At 47.5% G+C, this 22,114-nt stretch overlaps 1 protein-coding gene and 1 long non-coding RNA gene across 3 annotated transcripts in view; one reads left to right on the plus strand and one right to left on the minus strand.

The window, feature by feature from the left end:
* The window catches only part of SPRED2 (sprouty related EVH1 domain containing 2), a 115,258-nt gene extending 93,851 nt beyond the window's left edge, over window positions 1-21,407 (minus strand). Inside the window, exon 1 of one of the 2 annotated variants that reach the window (XM_077915659.1) lies at window positions 21,022-21,407. In XM_077915659.1, coding sequence (XP_077771785.1) covers window positions 21,022-21,047 — 26 coding nt within the window. In that variant the 5' untranslated portion in view covers window positions 21,048-21,407. The remainder of the gene's footprint in view (window positions 1-21,021) is intronic. The other variant, XM_077915655.1, reaches the window with a different exon arrangement.
* On the plus strand, window positions 1,397-10,868 carry LOC144324287 (uncharacterized). The gene is made up of 2 exons (XR_013389801.1): window positions 1,397-1,906; window positions 10,364-10,868. It is a non-coding gene; the product is annotated as an uncharacterized LOC144324287 (long non-coding RNA).
* Window positions 21,408-22,114: the final 707 nt, after the last annotated feature.

Below are 22,114 nucleotides of genomic sequence, written 5' to 3' on the forward strand. Positions count from 1 at the left end.
GTGGAAAGATGTCACGCAGAGTCCCCGGTGAAATCAGAAGGAGCCTGCTGCACTTCCATGCCTTTCCTTCGAGGAATGGTGGTCGTCAGCGTGGGGTGCCCAGCTGGTGTCTGGACGGGGTCCCGTCCACCGAGGAGGGCCTGCACCTTCCCTGGGGGGAACCTACCAACTGAGGCTCCTGACCTACCACAGCTGCTAACTTAAAGGGCTGCACCAGTGGCGGCAGCTGCTGCAGGACATACCCATTTCCAAACCAATTGCTTTCCCCATACCAGGCACTACGCTGAGCACGTGACCCACATGATCTCATCTTCTGCGATTCTTTTGAGGAGTTACTCTCTATAGAGGCCCAGGTGAGACTCCTTCAACCGCTGAGAGCAAGAGTGCAGGAGCCTGGGCGGCCCAGCCAGCCTCCCCGAGCAGGCCGGTGATGGCCCCTGCGATGGGGAGGGCGATTCGGGCAGCTGCAAAAGTGCTAACATGGCATCATTTCATAGTTACTTAAATTATATGCTTTTAAACAGCACTCCCCCATGATGACACGACAAACGGCACGTTTACCTATCTGCCGTGACTGGCCACACACGTACAGGTTACGTGAAGTAACTGGCGTGAAGGGACTTGTAAAACTCGGCTACAACAGGGGACAGAAGTTAGAGATGGAATGTTGGCCCCAACAGCTCACTTCCTTGCCTTAATTGGCGTCTATCTTGGTGTTAATTGACTTTGAGTTAAGAACCATTCATACAAGTCGAGGAAAACTGACCTTTGGAGCGCTGGTGACTTGTTGGGTAAATATGTCTTTATGGACTTCATAAAATGCAGATTGTGTAAACACATACTCAGGAACTATTAAAAGCACTGGGTGGCTGGAGTGAGGCTCAAAGGTGGCCTTTAAGATTCCTGAGTACTCAGTAGCTTGACAATTAGGAAAACGAACATCAAGGATGTATAATTACAATCTAGGAAGTAAATCTCCTGGCTCGTAGTCAGAGGAATCACCTAGGAGAGCTTTTGAAAGATGCAGATTCCCTGGGCCACACCCCAGAGAGGCTGATCCAGGACGTCTGGGTGTTGCAGACACGCATATTTTTAACAAGCCTTCCGGACTACTGACTGAGTAGGTGGCCCAGGACTAGCTTTGAGAAACACCAATTTCGATGCTGTTAGCAGCTCGCTCCCCTTCTTGCCTGCCCTTCTGCACCCCAGCCAAAGAATGCCATCCAGGGAATCAAGACGAGAGTACTTCATTTGCAAACGGAGAGTTTCTTTGGGAAAGGAGGGAATGCCCATCCCCCATCAGTGCCCAGCACACCAAGAGCCACAGGATACCTAAGTGCTCAGCTGGCACTAGGAGGGCCTCCTTTTTGCCCTGTCCTGGGCAGAGAGTTGTACCCCTCTAAAGCCCACAGCAACTGAAGGCGACCAGTATGTCCATTCAAAGAAAATTCAAGGGTGCTGGCTCAGCACGAGCAGCATGCATTTTCGATGCCAACAGCCAGGCGTCTTTATCCTGACCCGTGGCCCCCAGCCCACCCCAGACTGCACAAAGAGAGGCAAGTATCACAACATCTAAGAGTCTGTTGCATCTGGAAAAGCGCCTCCAATTCCGGGCCCCGGTTTTCTAAGAGAGATAGTCGAACCTGAACACTGATAAGGAGCCGGGGATGCCGCGGGGCCAGCAGAAGGGAGCCAAGCCTTCATGTACCAGCAGGACGGCCAGAACAAGAGGGCTGGGTGTTGCTGCCGCGGAGGACAGTGGTTCCGTAGAAGAGCCTGCCGACAATCAGAGCTGCGTGCCCAAGTCACCGGGCACGTGGGCTCCTTATCACCGAAGTGTCCAAGTAGAAACCGAAGGGCCATCCAGCCTCGTAGAACAGGGCATACTTCTCAGCTCCCTGAGCTGGTAAGATCTTCTAATCCCATGTTCCCATCCTGGGAGGGGGAGGCGGGGGGGGGGGGGGGTGCTTTCATATGGACAACCTTGTCCTCGTCCATGAATAGCCTTATCCCCAAACGCTTATCACAGCAGCTCATTATAACATTTGTTTTTTTTCTGGTGGACACTGAGATTACCAAATTAAGTATCGAATGTGGTGATGTGGTGACTTAAGTATTCCCAAGGCCAGTAAGTGTCAAATCTATAAACAGTTTATGAATGAGTATAAATTTTCAACAATCAAGAATGAGTACTTGTGGGTAAGAGCTGGTGTGTAGTTTATTGAAAAACTCATGAAATCTATATAAAAAGTCGCCGATATTCCTGCTCGAGGGGTACGCCACCTCGGCAACGCCAACAATCCAACTGATGCCAACATGCTACTAGTAAAACTACTTAAAGAAACATCAAGTTTCAAAAACACCAAAAAAGGGGCCTGACATTTTTAAAGAGCAAGTTGTTTTCTCACAGCCAGGCGTGAGCACACATTCGTTCTCACAAGCTTGATTTCACCGGCCAGTTGCAATCTGCTTGTCTCCAAATAGGGGAAAGGAAGAGGGGTGGCCTTGTTTGGATTTTACACGTGTGTGTGTGTGTGTGTGTGTGTGTGTTAGTGCACGTTTCTGCATCATCACCCTACATGGTTGTCACAACATCCGAGTCCACGTTCTTGTTCTACCTGAGAGCCACGGAGGAGGCTCTCTGGATGTGCAGTGCTTGCCCAGGGCCACGTGGGTTGGTCACTACTGCACGAGTTGACCCTCAACCCTGATCTCCCTGGCAGGGAGGGGCTCATCGCCTCGCCACCCCAAAATCAATCAAGACCAGTGGTGGTGGTAGCGCTCCCACAAAGCTGTTTGGACCTTGAGCGTTTTCTCAGAGGTCCCAACCCCTTGTCAAGAGACACACACACGGAGTGAGCTGCGGGAACCTTTAGGAGCTACAGGGCTAAGTGCCACGGGAGGCATCTCAAGTGCATCTGCCTCAACCTCATCTCTGCGGGGGGGGGGGGGGGGGGGGGGGGGGGGGGGCTCTTCTGGAGGGGAGGAGCAGAAGGGGGATGTAGGAGATTTAGGGGCTGAAAGGAAACTAGAAATCTACACATGAGGATTCTCAATGGGAGGTTCAGAGTCTGAGGGCGCACAGGCCCAGACATTTGTGCTCAAACTGACATTTTTCTGGAGTTCTTATTAAGTCATTACATGACTTCAGTCCCATTTTTTTGGCTTGATTTTTTTTTTTAATTGTGGCAAAACAGACATAACATACAATTTACCATTTTAACTGTTTTTAAGCGTATGGCTCAGTGGCATTAAGTACATTTACGCTGTTGCACAAGACCGTGTCCCATTTTCTCCTACTTCTGGGTGACAAGCTACAATCTTAAAACCTGGCATCAGTTTTTGTTAGAGACATCTGTTTTAAGTCAGCGTATTTTCATTTCTAGGTAAAAGCATATGATTTTATGACTGTTTTCCTTTAAATTTGAGCAAATACCAGTCTCGCCTTAACAAAGGTTTGTCAAAAATCAAATGCAAGAACTATTCTTGTTTCCTGCAAGAGAACTGGTTCCACTCCAGTGAAGAAAACAAAACAAACCTATATTTACTACTTTAACCATTAAAATAGAAATGTGTATCCTACAGGCATCTGTGTTACATCACCAAGTTAATAGTGCTTTCAAAGTTTTAGCAAAACCTTTTTTAAAAATAATAATTTTAAAAAACAGTCATAATTTTGGACAGTTGTAGGTGATTTCTTCATATGCTTTAGTTTTTTTTTTAATTAAATAAGATCTCTTGGATCAAAAACTGAATTTATTTTTTGTCACTTATACTCTCACTTCACATTGTAATGTCAATTTGGTATCTTCCTCCCTTAGCAATTATTTGTTATCCAACTCAAATGAGATGGAACCAAGAGGGAAGGGCAGGAAAAGGAGGAGGAACACTTATCAGAACATTTCCCTTCATAGATATGTGGAGGTGCACTGCCTTCTGAACACCCTCTGAAAGGGCAGGCTCCTCAGGATAAATTAATGGTGGTGACAGACTAGGGAGGTGTAGGGAGGAGGGGTGTCTTTTTATTTATTTATATATATTTTTTTGAGATCTGACATCTAACATCATGTTATTTCAGGTGACCCTAGCTGTGACATGATTCGATATTTGTATATACTGCGAAACGATCGCCGCAACGAATCTCGTTAACATGTCACCCAGGAGTTTTAAAAAGAGCCCATTTTCCCTAGTTGGTGCCATCTTGGTTGGTGATAACCTCTAGGTTTGGCCGGGCATTCTCTAGTTCTCCTCTTCCAAATCCTGATCAGTCTAAGGCACATCAGAATCTCCCAGAGTTACTTTAATAACGAACGACACACAGAGCGGAGGTGAAGTTCTAATTCAATTCATCTAGGGATGAGAAAGGTTAAGACTGGGAAGCAGGAAGGGTACTGTGTCCTAAACAGCATCCCAAACCACAACCCCAGATAGGCTCCACCTTGGGGCCTCTTATTAATGCTGATACATCGTCCTAGTTAGGACCGTTGTGGGGAGGGGTCTGTTTCAGGTTGCATGCCAGGGGTGCTGGGTGCACCACACCTGTCTCTTTCTCCTGGCCAATGCTGTGCTCAGCTCCTTGTGGAGTAAGAGGAATGTGGAAGGGGGAGCCATCATTTACACCTGAATGATCCACACCACTTGGAGGATCCAGAAACCCTGGAACTAGGAGCCTGAAACTCCACAGTGGGATCTTCGGGCTCACAAGGGACCCTTTTCCTTTATGAGTGAGAAGAATGCCCAGCTGATGGGGATGCACAAGAAGAAAAAAAAAAAGGGACGGTGGATAGAAGCCCAAGAGAAAGAAAGTGTTAAAAATACCAGTTTCTTACCCTACCCCAGGAGAGTGAATATCCTCAGCCCAGGGGGAGTCCTGACTGAAGAGCACCGTTTCACAGCAGGACTAGGAAATGGCTCAAATCCCACTATGGCCTCCCAGCCTCCCTGCTGGACCTCAGGCTTTTGGGGGAAAGGGTCTTGCTTTGGAGATTATTTTCATTCTTCCTCAAGCCCTTGGCTACAACCCTTGCTGTGTCTGATCCAGAGGATAATCCCAACTTTATCTGGGCTCAACCTATGGGGCAGTGACCTTAGAAAAACCTCAAGTAAAAAGCACTACCATAAAAAATGCTCTTACATGACCAGGTGGTCAACTCTTCCCTTCCCTCTTTAGTGGCAACAGCACCTGCTGGCTTAGAAGCGTGCAGTGTTCTCACACGGATGTGCCAAAACCGCCACCCTTCCCATCCTGGCATCCACCTACCCCCACCCCACGAGACCTGCACATCAAATATGACTTCCTGCTGTCTATGACCACACTGCCTTGGCAGTTAGCATCAAAAGCAAACACATGGGGAGAACAGAGGCCACTGGAGCTGGGGAGGAAGAACGGGCAGAGGTAATGTTTCAAAACTTTTTTGCTGGTGCCCAGGTGCAAAAACCTTGGAACATCACATATATTTCAACTTTTCACCTAAGGGCTCATCTCCTGTCTCCCAGAATGGCAAGCTGAAAGAGGCCCTCCTCTGCTCCACTCCCAACCCTTTTGTCCCCGAAACACAACACATGGAAGCCATACCTCAGGACCCCTACCTGCCGTCTGCAGGTGAGCCACACAGGGACAGCACTGGACAAGCTCACCTGTTGCAACCTACTGCACAAGAGCCGACCAAGGTTAGCAATCTGTTCAATGTTGACGGTTCACCGTCTACGTGGACCACGTTAACCCGAAGTGATTGTTTCCCACCATCTCTATCCTGCCACCCAAGGGTTCCACACCTCAAGGACAGGAATTGTCATGAATGTTTAACATACTGCCCAAAGCAGGACTGGGACCAAGGCCAGATGACATGTCCTCACTGACATATCCCAAACCACTGACTAGCTGTGTGACCCCAGGATACTCATTTGACCTCCCCAAAGTGCAATTTATGTGTAAAAGAAAGGAGATGAGATGGCAGGTTCCCAAGATCCTCTCCAGTTCTATACTTTTATGGTCTAATTGCAACCATTTCACTCTACTGAGGAAGGACAATGCATCCTGCACTGCACAGGGGCAATTTCAACAGATGTGAGTGCTGTGTTTCTACCGAAGTAACAATACTAAAAACAACCATAAACAACATTCACTTGGGTTATTCCCAAGTTGCAAGTTTGATCTACAAAGCTAGTTAATTTTGTTCTGAATTCCATGGCGCACTTGATCTTCCAATAAGCATAACAACACCCTCCTAGGAACAAAGCTTTTTACAGCAATGCCTTGTGCATTTAAGTAAGGCCAGAGAGAAGAGTCCTGCCCCTGTATGACAGAGAAACAATTATTAGCGGCACCTCCTTGACTCCAGCCTAGCCTGCACCCTCTGACTAGTTCAACTTTGCATTTGCCCACATATCACATCAGCACCTCTCTGCTTCAAAACCTTGACCAGTGCAGTTCCCGTTAGTATAGTGGTGAGTATCCCCACCTGTCACGCGAGAGACGGGGGTTTGAGTCCCCAACGGGGAGGCACAAAAGCGTTTTTGGGGATCCCTGGGTGGCTCATTGGTTTAGTGCCTGGCTTCGGCCCAGGGCGTGATCCTGGAGTCCGGGGATCGAGTCCTACATCGGGCTCCCCGCATGGAGCCTGCTTCTCCCTCTGCCTGTGTCTCTGCCTCTCTCTCTCTGTCTCTCATGAATAAATAAATAAAATCTTAAGAAAAGAAAAGAAAAGAAAAGAAAAGAAAAGAAAAGAAAAGAAAAGAAAAGAAAAGAAAAGAAAAGAAAAGAAAAACCTTGAACAGCTCTGTCCTACCTAAGAACAAATGTCCAAATACTTGCTTTGTGAGCCTGGCACTCAACATCCTCCCAAAGCTAGCCTCAGCCAACTCAATCACCTCTTTCTCTGAGCTCCCCCAGCATAAGCCTAGAGGAGTTTCCTGCCTGTGGAAGAAATCCTTCGAAAAAGAGACACTTCCTCCCTATGTGGCCTGTCCTGTGCCTCCCCATCAGGGCCACCATCCTTATCTGAGTCCTCTAAAATTCAAGACCCAACCTACTGAAAGTGAAGGCTTCCCTGACTGGAGCAGCAAGAAGTGTTTTAATTTCTGCTTTGTATTTTTCTGTTTTAAAAAAAGAGTATCATGCCAACAAACACATGAAAAGATGCTCAACATCACTAATCAGCAGGCAAGTTAAAACCACAAGAGGATATCACCTTACACCTGTCAGAATGGCTAGCATCAGAAAGACAAGAAACGGGCGCCTGGGTGGCTCAGCCGGTTAAGTGTCTGCTTTTGGCTCAGGTCACGGTCCCAGGGTCCTGGGATCAAGACCCGCATCTGGTTCCCTGCTCAGTGGGAAGCCTGCTTCTCCCTCTGCTGTTCTCCCAACCTGTGCTCTCTGGAGCTGTCAAATAATTAAATAATAATAATAAAAAAAGACAAGAAATAACAAATATTGGTAAGGATGTGCGAAAAAAAGGAAGACTCCTACATTCTTGGTGGGAATGGAAATTGATACAATCACTGTAGAAAACAGTATAGAGGCTCCTCACAAAGAGTAAAAACAGAAATGCCATAGAATCTAATAATTCTACTCCTGGGCATTTACCCAAAGAAAACAAAACTCTAATTCAAAAAAATATATACAGTCCTATATTCATTGTAGTTATTATTTTCAATAGATATGGAAGCAACTCAAGTGTTCATCAAGAGATGGATGGGTGGGGTGCAGGGGTGGCTCAGTCAGTCGGGCATCTGCCTTCCACTTGGATCATAATCCAGGAGTCCCAAGATCAAACCGAATCGGGCTCCCTGCTCACAGTGGGGAGTCTGTTTCCCCCTCTGCCCCTCACCCCATTCATGCTCTCCCGTTCACTCTCAAATAAATAAATAAATAAATAAATAAATAAATAAATAAAATCTTTTTCAAAAAGACAGATGAATGGATAAAGATGATGTAGTATACACACACACACACACGCACACACGTATACACACCATGGAATATATTAGTCAATCATAAAAAGGAAGGAGATTTTGCCACTTGACGCAATGGATAGAGCGAGAGGGTATTACACTAAGTGAAATAAGTCAAATAGCAAATGATTTCACTTATATGTGGAATCTTAAAAAAAAAAAAAAAAGGCAAAGCAGAAACAGACCCATAAACACAGAGAACAAAATGGTGGTTGTCGGAGGGGTGGCGTGGGAGAAATGGGGAAATGGGGAAATGGGGAAGGGGCGTGGGGGGTACACGCTCCCAGCTGCAGAATGAGTCACAGAGATGAGGGGTACAGCACAGGGAAGACGGACAATGGCGTTGCAATGGCGTCGAACGGTGACAGATGGTAGCTACCCGTGTGGTGCGCGCAGCATGAGGCACGGGCCGTTGAGCCACTACGTCGTGTACCTGAAACTAACGAGACCTTGTGCGTCAGTTGTGCTGCGATTAAAACAAAAACAGACTATTATGCTTATAAATAAATAGGAATACATTTTCTTTGATGTTAACTCTCCCTGCAATATTTGGAACTAGAAGAGTCCTTCGGTAGAGTTTTAGGTTACTCAACCCCTTTATCTGAGAGATGAGAAAGCAGAGTCCAGAGAAACCCGACAGCCTGGGTTGCGTAGGCCGCCAGCGGCAAGGAAGGACCGGGAACCTGGGTTTCCCGACCCCAGAGCCGGCCACCGCGTTGAAAGGGAAGCCATCGACGCTGCCGCTATCCACAGCACAGGGACTGGACAGCTGCCCGCGGCAGCCCACAGGCGACAACTGGAGACAGGGAAGACTCACGCCCCCAGCGCTCCCTCCCTTACTCAGAAGACCCAACACCTGCCGAGTCTCTAAGGGACATGTCCTCATCATTTTCAACTTCTCCTCAACCTTCTCCAACTAAAACTTGGCCCCTACTTTGCTCAGACCTTCCAACCAATCCGCCCTGGGAGCAGGCCCGCACCCTCGTCTGCATGCCTCCCCCAAGAAGGACCACACTTACTAAGTTCTCACATCCAGAACGAGGGCCGCAAGGATTCCCAATTTTCTAAGTAAAAAAGACTCATACGGAGAAAACTCGGGGACCGGCTCGGCTCCCCTCCCCAGGGATTACAGCTGTGTTTGTTAATAACCGTGAGTTGAGAAAAATACACAAATATCCACCATGAATTGTGTAGTATTTTAATGAGGTCATGACTGTTATTTTAGAAATGTGGCTACAGGGACGCCTGGGTGGCTCAGCAGTTGAGCACCTGCCTTCAGCTCAGGATGTGATCTCGGGGTCCTGGCATCGAGTCCCGCATCGGGCTCCCTACAAGGAGCCTGCCTGCCTCTCCCTCTGTCTAGGTCTCTGCCTCTATGTGTGTGTCTCTCAAGAATAAATAATTTTTTTAAATGTGGCTACATACATTGAAATAGAGTAATAGATACAAAAAGGTGACATTATGTGTTCAGTACAGACACTTGGGAGTGCTTATAGGATCTCAGCCACAGGTTTAACTGCTGGGTGGTGACATCAGATCAAGACTTTCAGATGGAAAAAGAAAAAAAAAAAAAAAAAGACTTTCAGATGGGCTATCTAAATGCTAGGGCAGGGGGAGGTTAGTCTCCCATCACCTTCCCATCAAAGAAAAATATGACCAGCTAATGAAGACACAACCAGAGGGTCATTAGCTCATTTTGGATTTCCCACTGCATCTGCCTCCATGTTGTAGTTTTACTATCATAAGCAATGGGGTATTTTTTAGTACCCACTGTTTTGGGGGAACAAAGGGTCTCTTACTTTAGGCCCCTGATCTATTCTTGGCTTTCCAAGCAATGCTGCCTTTCAGTGGAAAGCCCCATCCCAATTCACATTCCAGTCTTTTCCCCATCTCTCACCAGGAATCATCTCTGAAGAGTAAGCACTGACAAGTGATGGATAATTTGCATTTTAACCCTATTCAAATTTGGGTAAATGGTTTAATATGCATGCTAATATTCCATCATTATTCCAATTAAGGAAACTATTATGTTAAAGTGTTTAATCAGGAGAATTAAGGAGAACTCCAGACACCTAAAATTAACCTCTAATAGTCTTGACATTCATTTCATTTAGGTGCAATTTGCCAAGCTATAAGCAACTCCCTGCTTAAAACTTCTGCTTAGGCACGTGGGTATTTCTGATAAGACCTAAAAGCAATTCATTTCCTAACTAGATTGCTGTCTGAAAGAATAAACTGAAAGGGCTGCAATTTAAATACAATCAAATCCCCAAGCAGTCGCATTCCAGAAGACTTAAACACCATCATCTGCGTCCCCAGGAACAACAATGCTATTCGCATCAGAAACAACACAACCACTTCCTCTTTCTCTGACCTTCTCTGTTTAATTACTTCCTGTGATTTCTTCTAGGGCTGAGCACGCCTGCTTCCCAGGGCTGCAGGCTTTCCATACAAGACGGATTTGTCTGGAAGGTGCAGAATGCCAGCTGACCATAGACATTCCATACAAAGTGCCGGGACTCCGTATTTCTTTTTACATGACGGATTTCTTGGGCCTCCTGGCATTCACCAAGAACTTTTTTTTTTAAGCCGTAAGAAAAAATTCTCCCAGCACATTCCCATCTAAAGTCAAAGCTGGAAACCCTGCCAGGGATGGAGAAGTGGCTGCCTGGTAATATCCCTCCATGGGTAAGCACCACCTTACCTTCCCATCCAGTGAGCTTCTTCAACAGATTCCAAATGCCAAGTATGTGAAGCCGACTTTGAAGACACAAACCTGGCAGCTCTGAGCTTACTAGCATCATAACCATAGGCCCTTGCTACTCATAATTTTGACCCATGGATCAGCAGCACCAGCGGCACCTGGAAGTTTAATAAAAATGCAGAATCTGAGGGGTGCCCGGGTGGCACAGTCAGTCAAGTGTCTGGCTCTTGGTTTCCGCTCAAGTCAGGACATGATCTCAGGGTCCCTGGGATCGAGCCCCACACTGGGCTCCGTGCTCAGCGCAGAGTCTGCTTGAGATTCTTTCTCCCTCTCCTTCTGCCCCTCCTGCTTGTGCTGTCTCTCTCAAATAAATACATAAATCTTGGGGATCCCTGGGTGGCTCGGCAGTTGAGCATCTGCCTTTGGCTCAGGGCATGGCTGTAGTCCTGGGATCGGGTCCCATGTCGGGCTCCCTGCATGAAGCCTGCTTCTGTCTCTGCCTCTCTCTCTCTCTCTCTCTCAATCTCTGCCTCTCATGAATGAATAAATAAAATCTTTAAAAAAAATACATAAATCTTTTTTTTTTTTTAATGCAGGAATCTGAGGCCTTACCAAATCACAATCCTCCCTTTGCAAGACTCTCAATGCAGATTCAAGTTTGATCCTCCTCTCAAAATAGCGAGGCTAGAACACAGGCCCAGGAGAATAGTGTGCGTTGTTATCCATTCTGCTCATTCAGATTTTCAAGGATAAGGTGGCTAGGTCTTTTTCCCTTCAAGGAGGTACCCTGTAAAGTTGCTCTTTATATCAGTACAGAAAAGGCCACCTCCGTGGGCACTGCTTCCCTCCCTCCCAGACCTGAAAAGGAACACAAGAAAGAAATGTCACCTCACAGTTTCAAGGTGTTTTCAGGATTCGGAGTGAGTTCTAACTTCATTTGCTCAATAATAATATAAATCAAGCTGCACACACAGTTTTGTTACACAAGAAAACTAATGCTCTATGAAGTTACGACCCATAATATTCTACAGACATGGGATCTGAAGTCGAAGGACCTGGAATTAAAAATAATAAATTCTGCTCTGCGACCTCAGACAAGATACTTAACCTCTGTGAGTTTTTTCTTGCCTGTCAGGCATGTTCCTTCCACATGTGAGTGTGCAAGTGTACACAATACACACACACCCTAAAAATAACTTGAAGAGCTTGTTAGGCCATTCTGGGAAGGGTATGTCGTTCCTTTAATGCTCCAGGTAAAGAGTTCCCCCCACCCCAAATTTGGGAATCCCAAAGCATGCAGATCTAGCTAGGAGGAACTCTGAAGAAGCAACGGAAGGAAAGAAAAAACTCTGAGAGTCATTCATCAAGATGATGCTGTCCTCATATCCCTAATGAATATGAAAGTGCCTAGCACCCTAGAAGGTAAAAGCTCCCTAAGGACAGAGACTCCCTCTGAGTCACAGCTCTGGTACTCTCTGGGGGATTAGGTGTGCCGTAAGGGAATGGCACTCAACGGCTAGTCACTCCCTTTCCTCCAGCCTCACCACCCCGGTTATTTATTTTATCCAATATGATAATTAATGAACAGCTTTGCAGTTAGGGTCCAAATATCTTCTAAAGTCAAGTTCTTTAGATTCAAAGTCTACCATGCTCTGAATGGACACACCTGTAATCTAGTACCCCCTAATTCTCCTTAGTGTAAGAGACATCTAAGAATGGATGATAAGGGCCTCAAAGCTGGTTCAAAAACAGAGACTCCAGACCTGAAACCTGTTTATATGCAGATTAATTAAGAGGACACCATTAGGCCTTCAGGGCCAGAAGTAACCACTGAGCCAATGTATACTACCCTGGAAGAGCAGGCCTGTTTTCAAACTCCGAGTCTGAGAAAAATCACAGATTTGATTTGGCCTATTAAACGAAGGAGAACGATTTAATCACTATATTAAGACTATATTCTCACTTATGCAGCTTTAAAAGATCTGTAAAAATGAGTAAAATTACTAGGATGCTGATTAAATTAAACCTCTGATCTAACATTCACTTTATTTTTTGGCTGAAAATGTAAAACATAAACACCAACAGGACATGCAAGTGGACAAAACAAGTCATGAGCCAACTCACTCCTAAGGGAACCTTCAGCCAGCCACCCCCTCAACCCAGCCCATCCCAAGTCTACGGACTCTTAGAAACAATCTGAATGACGCGTGAAAGGTTTCTCAACCACAGACAAAAATGGCAAGAAAGCCAAAGATGCTACTAACAGGTAAGTACACCGACAGTAAACAAAGGAGGCAAGCTTCCACAAGACATGAAATCTCAAAAAGATAGCCAACTAGGATCACTGATCCTAGTGCTGGCCAAAAGCCAGCAGGGCCTTACTGGTATTAAAACACCAGAACTAAAGTGCTACTCTAGGTCCTAATAGCACAGCACCAGAAAGCCAAATAAAAAGCAAAATATGACTTCTAGGCTTTAATTGACCTCCTAGAAACCCCCTGGAGCAGGTCACTTTGGCTCTCACAGGCATTATGGGGGAATCTTATTTCTTGCCTCAAAAGGTTGCTGTGCAGGTAAAATATTGTTAATGGGTATCTTCTACTTTGTAAATTCTAAAAATAAATCATACCTTGCTCTGTGACAGGAGACACTGGAGGTGGGTGAGTCCCACTGAATTCCCAATTTATCAGGCACTGTGCTGAAGTGCTTTACCTTCCCAATTTCATTTCCACTTTTTAACAGCCAATGGATCAGAGAGCAGCGTGAGCTTCATTTACATCAACCAGGGCTCCAGGCTTCAGACATTTGCCGGGGGCCCTGACTAAAGCACTGTGTGACCACAAAATCCATGTTTCTTCCCCTACCATCATGGCAGCCTGCCCCTCCTAGAAGTTTTGAAAAGGTAGTAACCGCAAAGTCTTTTTGGGATGTAGGTATGGTAAGAATAATAGTTTATATTTTGATATAAGGTAAAATCATTTTTCAATTAACGAATATTTGCTTTCACCAATCAATAGACGTTTGCAGAAAGCCTACTAAGAGCTCAGCACTCTGCAAGGCTATGGGCGTAAGGCTTCAGAAGCTATTATTCTCACCCCTAGAAGGGCATATAGGGCCAATCTTTTTTGTGCATTCCCACGGTGGGATGCACATACAAAATAAGAAGAGCTCATCTGAAAAATCAATACTGGAAGCCAGAGCCAAAGCAACGCAAGGAGAAAAAGAAATAAGAAGAATAAGTAATGAAAACGAAAAGACAAAAATGTCATTACCAGATAAACTAGGAAAGACAATTAAAAACTTAACCTGATAATTAAGTTTAAGCACTTAGGAATGGACCAGAGGGAATATATATAAGAACAAGAACCACCAGATTTGAAAAATCATTATGTCAGTACACAGAGGAGCCAAAGCCATACATTTCAGAAGCTGCCCTCATTCTAATCCCTTCAATCGCCAGCTCTAAATGCTAGGATGAAGTCAGAATCCATTTCTTCACCTCTGCGCCCTATGTGAATGCAAAACCAGGAATTTGGTCTTTAAATAAATAACAAACTACACTTTGAGGAGGGCATAAAAAACATAAGCACAATTTGCTATCTTGTGCACAATACGCCACAAGTGAACACCCTGCTGACAAAGTCTACCTGAGAAATTAGTTATAAAACAGTTGTCACTTAATTTAGTGAACTCCTATGCCAGTTACTATCAAGTATTTTACTAAGATCCTGGCCTGACTTCCTTCCCATGACATGGGACACATGTCAAAGCTCCAGTAACAATTCTTCATGCCCACCCAGGGCAAACACAGAGACAGTGCTCTCTGCTCCACAGGGCACTGTGTGCGCCAGTGCAATAATATCCCTTCTACTCCAGTGACTACACGCCCCAGAAAATTACTTGAAGAATCATCAGCTGAGTGAAGTAAGTCAGTCGGAGAAGGACAAACATTATATGTTCTCATTCATTTGGGGAATATAAATAATAGTGAAAGGGAAAATAAGGGAAGGGAGAAGAAATGTGTGGGAAATATCAGAAAGGGAGACAGAACATAAAGACTGCTAACTCTGGGAAACGAACTAGGGGTGGTAGAAGGGGAGGAGGGCGGGGGGTGGGAGTGAATGGGTGACGGGCACTGGGTGTTATTCTGTATGTTAGTAAATTGAACACCAATAAAAAAAAAATAAAAAAAAAAAAAAAAGAATCATCAATGTTCTAGCCTTAAATATTGATTAAAAAGAAGCATTTAAGACTTTTTATCAATATGACTGGGTCTCAAAACCAACCAACCAACCAACCCAGTCCAGTCCAATTTACTTGAGAAAATAAGCCAAAAAACAAAACAAAACAAAAAAAGAAAAAACAAAACAAAACAAAAAACCCACACACCCAAACTTGCTGCTCTGCCTCTATTATCATCCTGTTCAGTTTCTGAGGATTTTGCTGTCAGACTGCGTATTTGTGTTCCGCCCGGTAATAGAGGAACTATGCCAATATTGGTGCTCATCAGCACGGCTGATGTGTGGCTCCGACTTCAAGTGTTGAGACTCCATCAGAACCCTGCAGCTACTGCAAATTGTTAATATTGTGATTTCCGCGGAGATTCTCCTGCAGAGGCAGAAACAGAGGCCTGGGTTTACTGCACTCAAGATCCTCCACTTCCCAACTCCCACAATAGTGATTGGAATCAAAATAGTTTTGAGTTGTCAATCCCAGATCACTACCAGATAGTTAGTTCCGCACCCAAATACAATAGTTCTGCACCCAAGTTCCTCAAAATGTGCCAAGGACTTCATAGGAACGCAATTTCTCAGAGGAGGCTTACACACACTGTAAGTCAACCAAACACAATGATTATAATTACTGCAGCCGTTGGCAGGGACAAAGCAAATAATTAAATCCAAAAATAATAAATAAATAAATAAATAAATAAATAAATAAATAAATCCATTTTTGTTAAGTTCAACAGACATTTATTAAGCAACCATAATGTGTCCATGTCAATGGTATTGAGCAAACAACTAGAAGACTACTAGGCAGTTGAGAGGTAATCCTCTCAACTCAATGAATCCAAAAAGCTCCTATTCTGGTAAGAATCTAGCTAGGTATAAGCCCAACTCTAAATGGTGAGAACTGCCAAACCGTGTAGGGAAAAATGCTATCAAGAGTCCTCAGTCTGTGGGCACTGGGTGGCTCAGTGCTTGAGCATCTGGCTTTGGCTTAGGGGGTGATCCTGGAGTCCTGGTGGATGGAGTCCCATATCAGTCTTCCTGCATGGAGCCTGCTTCTCCCTCTGCCTGTGTCTCTGCCTCTCTGTGTGTGTCTCTCATGAATAAATAAATAAAAATCTTAAAAAGGAAAGAGTCCTCAGTTTTGACTTGAAGGGGGAGGTGAAGAAAGTCTAGGAGGATCTCATAAAAGGAGTGGCCGCAGAACTGATTGGTGGGGAATGACCAGAATTTCACTTGATGGGAAGGAAGAAAAACTTCAGAATAAAGAGCATGAGTAAGTAGACTGCTGAAGCACAGTAGTTTTGGTATTTGTATTGATTCACTTTTACATATTTTATTTGGTTAGAGGAAGTGGATAGCAGACAGGATCAGCCATAGCTAGAAAGGAGGGAGCACTGCTAAGTCCTTGTGGAAACAAGCTTAGTAGATGGAGAGAAGTCCAAGTCCACCACCTAGAAAGAAAGATGTACAGCCTCACAGTAGGCGCTTCACTGTATACGAGGTTAATGTCCTCTCTTACAATTTTGTTAAGGTCTTTCCAAGTTTTTTGTTTCATCTTGCTTTCAAGATCTTCTGATGAATGGACCAAATTCCAGTTCTGTGTAGCCAACTGCATGCTTTTAACAATTTAAGGAGTTCTATATATGTCGAGTAGAAACATCCCTTTTTAAAGGCTAATGCAAAGAAACTGAATCAAAATTTGTTGTACCAGGTCTAATTTCTAAAACTGCTAGAATGAATGTACAGCTAACCTCCAGCAATAACCAACTATGAATTCACACTCCCATTATCTTAAGGTGTATCATGGAATTAATTCTCAAGCCCAAATTTATTTAAATTCACTTTAATTCAGTATGTGCCTCATAGCAATTTCAGGGAAGATAAAGAAGTGAAAAAAATTACAATGACAGACTGTCATCGATTCAGAAGAATTAAGGACAGCATGACTGACAGAAACAGCGAGAGCTTGGAAGTCAGGATGACTAAGGCTGGCCAGCCTGTCCTCTTCCGAGAAGGTACCTCACAGTCCTTCCTGAGCCAGGCTCCTTCATTTACTAATGATACGGCCTTGGACAAGTTACTCAACTTTTCTGGACCTCAGTGTCCCCAACTATAAAGGGGGGAAATAATACCCTACCTACCCCAGAGGGCTGTTGAGAAGATTGAATGAGTCAAGGGCTATAAACAAATGGTTGCTCAGGCAAGCAACTTCACTTAAGCTTCCTCCTCAGTCAAATGGGGTAACTCCAGGGCGCCTGGGGAGCTCAGTCAGTTCAGCCTCTGACTCTTGATTTCGACTCAGGTCATAATCACAGGGTCGGGATTTCATGCGTGGTGGGATCAAGCCCCGCATCGCATCATCGGGCTCTGTGTTCAGCAGCGAGTCTGCTTGAGATTCTCTCCCTCTGTCCCCGCATCACTCTTGTGTGCACACACACCCTCTAAATAAATAAAATCTTAAAAAATAAAATATAAATGGGGCAACTCCTTCATAGGATTATTTGAAAATGAACAAGCTGAGCCTGTAAGAAACATATCCCAGGGCCCTGCTAAGAGCCAACACCAGACACCTGTTCTATGCTTGGTGCTCAACAGGAGGCTTCACATGCTATCTCATTTAATTTTCACAGCAACTCCATGAAACTGGTAACATTCATTCCCATTTCATTCACTCCGTTAAAACCAAGGTGATAGGTAAGTAACTTGCCTTAGATCAGAAAGTGAGCAAATGGCTGAGCCCTGAGCCTTAATGTACATTAAATGCATTTAACTCAGGATCTTTAATTGGCACCTGGCTGAAAGGACAGTTGTAAAAGACATTTTCAGGCAATTGGGCTGAATGTTAAAGACAACAGAATGATTCTTAATTTTGTGAAGTGTGATGATAGTACTATGGTTTCATGGAAGAGTATTCTCATCTTTTGGAAAAGTATGTTCAAGTATTTAAATATAAAGCATTCTGATGTTTAATTTCTTTGAAATGGTTCAGCAAAAAAAAAAAAAAAAAAAATTTAAGGGAAGACCTTCCAACATTAGGAAAAACATGACTAAGGAGGAAGCTACAAGTCCATTCTCAGCAGGATATGTCTTGCAGAGAGGTTTATGAGCGCAACAGAATAGCTAAATGGTAGCCCCATGTTTTCTGAATTAAGCTCATGTGAGAAGAGTTCCTTCATTTTGTCAACAAATTTCCAAATCATTCAAGAGCCTAATCAAATGCTTTAAAGATACAGACAAAATGCCTTCAGAGGAGACCGGTCAGAGTCTTCTCTATATAGAAGCTACATTTTAGGACAGTTGGCAGAAAGAGGAGATAAGCTTTCCTGAGCTAGCATATGTTTATTAGAAAAGTTTTAAATCGACATGGAAAAGAGCATTAAGATAAAATATTTATTATTTTTTAAAATTCGGCACAATTTTGCCAGTTGCAAGATTCTGACTTCTTGTACTCTGATGCTAAATGTATTTATTACATTTCTGTACCATTTAGCAAAAAACTTAAATATATATGGACTCTCAAAAAAAAAATCTATTATACCTAAGACATAACTGTAACTCCCAAAGGTCTCCAATTTGAGGTCACCAAATCTCTTTATATGAAACACACCTGGTCTACTTCCAAAAGGTTATCTGCAGGACCCCAAACATAAAGCCATTAGAAGAGAAAATAAAAGATCAAAATTCATACTAGAGGAGAAATAAATAAACCTAGCAAAAACCTAGGCTAACTATGACCACTGTAATCCAGTAATAATTTTAGCTCTGAGCTTCCAGACAATGGTTGCAAAAAAAAAAAAAAAGGGGAAAAGGAAAAAAAAAAGAAACCCAACGACAACAAAAAGGCAATCACAGCAAGCTCTGCAATCCAGAGAGAAACCTTCTTCCAGGCACTAATGTTTAAAAGGCATTTTTCAGATGGGTCATTACATAAGAACTTGAACAATACAATGGACAGTGTCCACAAACGGCAGTTAACAGCCCATGCAGCCCGTGTTCTTACGGGCTTACATTTCACGTCTCATGCCAAGGTCATTACATTAAAAGTAATCCCAGGAAGGCCATTTCTGCAGTAGGCTAAGGCGCTACAGCTTTCTGATTAACTGAAACCAGAACCTGTCCTCAAAACCCACTGTCTCAACTGGGCTTCTGACAGCAGTGGGGCAGCCAGTTCCAAGCTCAAGTGCTCTGAAAGCATGAAATAGAGGTAGTCATTTCTTGCTCATGATCCCACCCCAAATCCTTTTGCTTTGGCTGTCAGATGGGGTAGGACGCAAAGCTGCCATGCTGCAGTGAAAAGGGAGAGGCCGGACCAGTACTCCCAAGGGAATAAAGCCAAGGACCCCAGCGCAGGGCGAGTGGAACCAATCTCCAACACGAATCCCAACGTCCAGAGCAAGGCCACCGTCCCTCCCTGCTACTACTGCTATTTGCGTGTGCAGGGACAAAGGGAGACCCAGAGAAACACTGGCCTATTCGTCCAGTCGGAAGGGAACAAGGCCCAGCAGCATATCTCTTCCTCCCAAAAGCAACTTTTCCCCCCCCATTTTACAGTTTCAAAATGCAGTGTATGAAGGCAAAGGCAAAAAAACGTTTTAAAAAAGATCAACAGCGGTGGTGGCATCGCAGCGACATGCGCTCCAGGCAGGCTGGTCCCCAGCGGCAGGTGTCTTAGCAGACCAGGGTCAACATCCCCGGGGGGGCGGGGGGGTTGGAGGGGGGGGACAAGGGAAGGCAAGTCCCTTTGCCCAAACACCCACCCTCTCCCGCCCAGCCTGGCAACAGCAGACGCCAAAGGATAAAGGGGCATTTAAAAAAGAAAGAAAAAAAAAAAAAAAAGTAGATTCTTAAGAGTAGAGCACAGCATTCGGTCACCTGCTGCAAGAGAAGCCCTCCGGGTCACCCAGCCCTGAGTCACTTCCCCCCTCGGCACGGTCCAGGCTCGCAGGAGCAGAGGCCCCCGCAGCCCCCACGGCCCCGCGCCCCCGCGCCGCCCACGGCTCTGCGCCCCAGCCCGCGCCACTGCTACCTTCGCTAAGGGCAGCTCTGAATGAAAGGAGCCGAGGCAGGCTCCGGATTTATGAATGTGCAGGGGAGGAGGGGAGGGATATCATGTGACAATAAAGGAGAGCGTCTTATTCACAAAAAAAAAAAAAAAAAAAAAAAGTGGCTGGTGGCGGGCACAGCCACTGAGCAGCGGGGACGGCCGCCGAGCGCTGACCGCTCGGACCCGCGGCCGACGACCTCAGGCGCCGGGCCCAGGAGCCCGGCCTCGGCTCCCCCTGCACCGGGGCGCCCCGGGCGCGGGTGGGAGGACGGCAGCTCCGACTCCGCGACCGCGAGGCTGCAGGAGCCTCACCTCGGCCCGGGGCTGGGCGAGCGAGCCCGCGGGGGGCGGCGGGCCACCCGGGGGCCCCCCAGCCGAGCGCCCCGAGCACCGCTCCCTGGGGCCCGCGGGCCGGGCACGCACCCCTGCACCCCCTGCACCCCGTGCACGCGCGCACGCCGCCCCGCCCGCCCCCGCAGCCCCCGCCTCGGGTCCGCCCCCCCACCCCGCGGGGCGCCCGTCCCGAGCCCCAGGGCGCGTGCACACGAGCTCACACGCGCCGCGGGACCCCTCCGGCCGCTCCCCCGCCGCGCCGCGCCCCGCCCGGGGATCCCCGGCTCCCGCAGGCCCCCCGCGCGGCCCGCGCCCCGTCCTCCCTCCGCTCCGCCGCGTTGTTTTTTTTTTTTTTTTTTTTTTTATGAATGAAAATGTGGTATGCAAATGAGAGCGATTCAAGAAAAACGAAATGGCGGAGCCCGGGCCCCCGGTGGGCTGCCTGCGGGACCGGGGATGGGGATGCGGATGGCGGGACGGGGATGGGGAGGGACGGGGATGGGGGGCGAGCGGCGGGGCGGCAGCCGCGGAGCCCCCACGGGAAAACCCACCGGCCCCGGGGAGCCGCAGCGGGGGTGCCCGGTCCTTCCGCCCCGGCCGCGGGAGATCTGGGGGGGGGCGCCCCGAGGTCACCCGCGCGCCCTTGGCCGCGCCGCCCCTCCCCGCTCGGCGGGCAGGGGGCAGGCGCGCAGCCCACGCCAGGTCCGCCCCACGCTGCGCCCGCGGGCACGCTCCCGCCCCGCAGCCGAACTTACTCGTCCGGGTGTGTTTCTTCGGTCATTTTCCTGTTCACCTCGACGCCTGTCCCGCGGCGGGCAGCCCGGCTCCCTTCATCTTCCTGCGCGCTCAGCCCCGGCTTCACATCTCCGGAGACCGCCCGGTGGGGCTGGGGGGGGGGCGGCGCGAGGGGGCGCGCGGGGGCGCGAGGGGGCGCGGAGGGGGCGCGCGCCGCGGCGCCCGGGGCCCGGCCGGAGGGGCTCGGGGGCTCGGCCCGGGCGGAGCGGGAGCGCCCCGGGCAGCGGACGGCGGCGGGGGAGACAGAAAAACAAGCGCGCCGTGCACGGCGGGGGCTGCGGGGGCCGGGGGAGGGCCGGCCGCGGGCGGGGGCTCGGCCCGGGGTCGCCCCCGGGGCCCGGGCCAATCACGGTTCCGGGGAGCGGCCGGCGGCCGGGGGAGGTGCGCCTGGGAGGCGGTGCAGGGCGCCCCGTCCGAGCCCCATCTCCCGACTCCGCCGATTTACTCCATATTGGATTCTCACCGCCGCCAACAGGAGGAGGAAGTAGGGCGGAAGCGATGACGTCTTCCCAGCGGCCAGAGGTGGTGGAGTGCAAAAAAGCTTCCTACTTGCGACCGAAAAAAAAAAAAAAAAAAAAGGGAGAAGAGAGAGGAAAAAAAAAAAAAAAAAAAAAAACTTTGACCCGCCTACTGAGCATGCCCGGCTTCCTTGCCCCCTCCCTCCCGGCTGGCGCTCCCGGAGGAGCCGCGGAGCGGAGCTGTTTGTGCGGCGTCTGCCTGGCTCCGGATCCCTGCCGGACGGCGCTCCGGGTTTTGAGAAGCCCGGGAGGAGGGAGGAGGCGGGAGGGAGCCGAGGGCTCGCGCACATCTGGCTCCAGTTTGGTTCCCTCCCTCCATCCGAACCCCTGGATTAACGATGGTGGGGGGCGGGGGCGGAGGCGCGGAGTTCAGGGGAGGCCCCAGGGGTGCTCGGGCTTGGAGGACCAGCTCCCCCGCGCTGCGGCGGGAGGCGGGGGGAGGCGGCACAGGTGTTTTTGCCAAGGTTCCGAATGGCAGAGGCTTTTCAGTTTCTCATGAATCTTGTGATTTTTTTTTTTTTTTTGTCTTGCTAGA

Source organism: Canis aureus, chromosome 11 (genome assembly GCF_053574225.1).
Source record: "Canis aureus isolate CA01 chromosome 11, VMU_Caureus_v.1.0, whole genome shotgun sequence".
NCBI classification, from domain to species: Eukaryota; Metazoa; Chordata; class Mammalia; order Carnivora; family Canidae; genus Canis; species Canis aureus.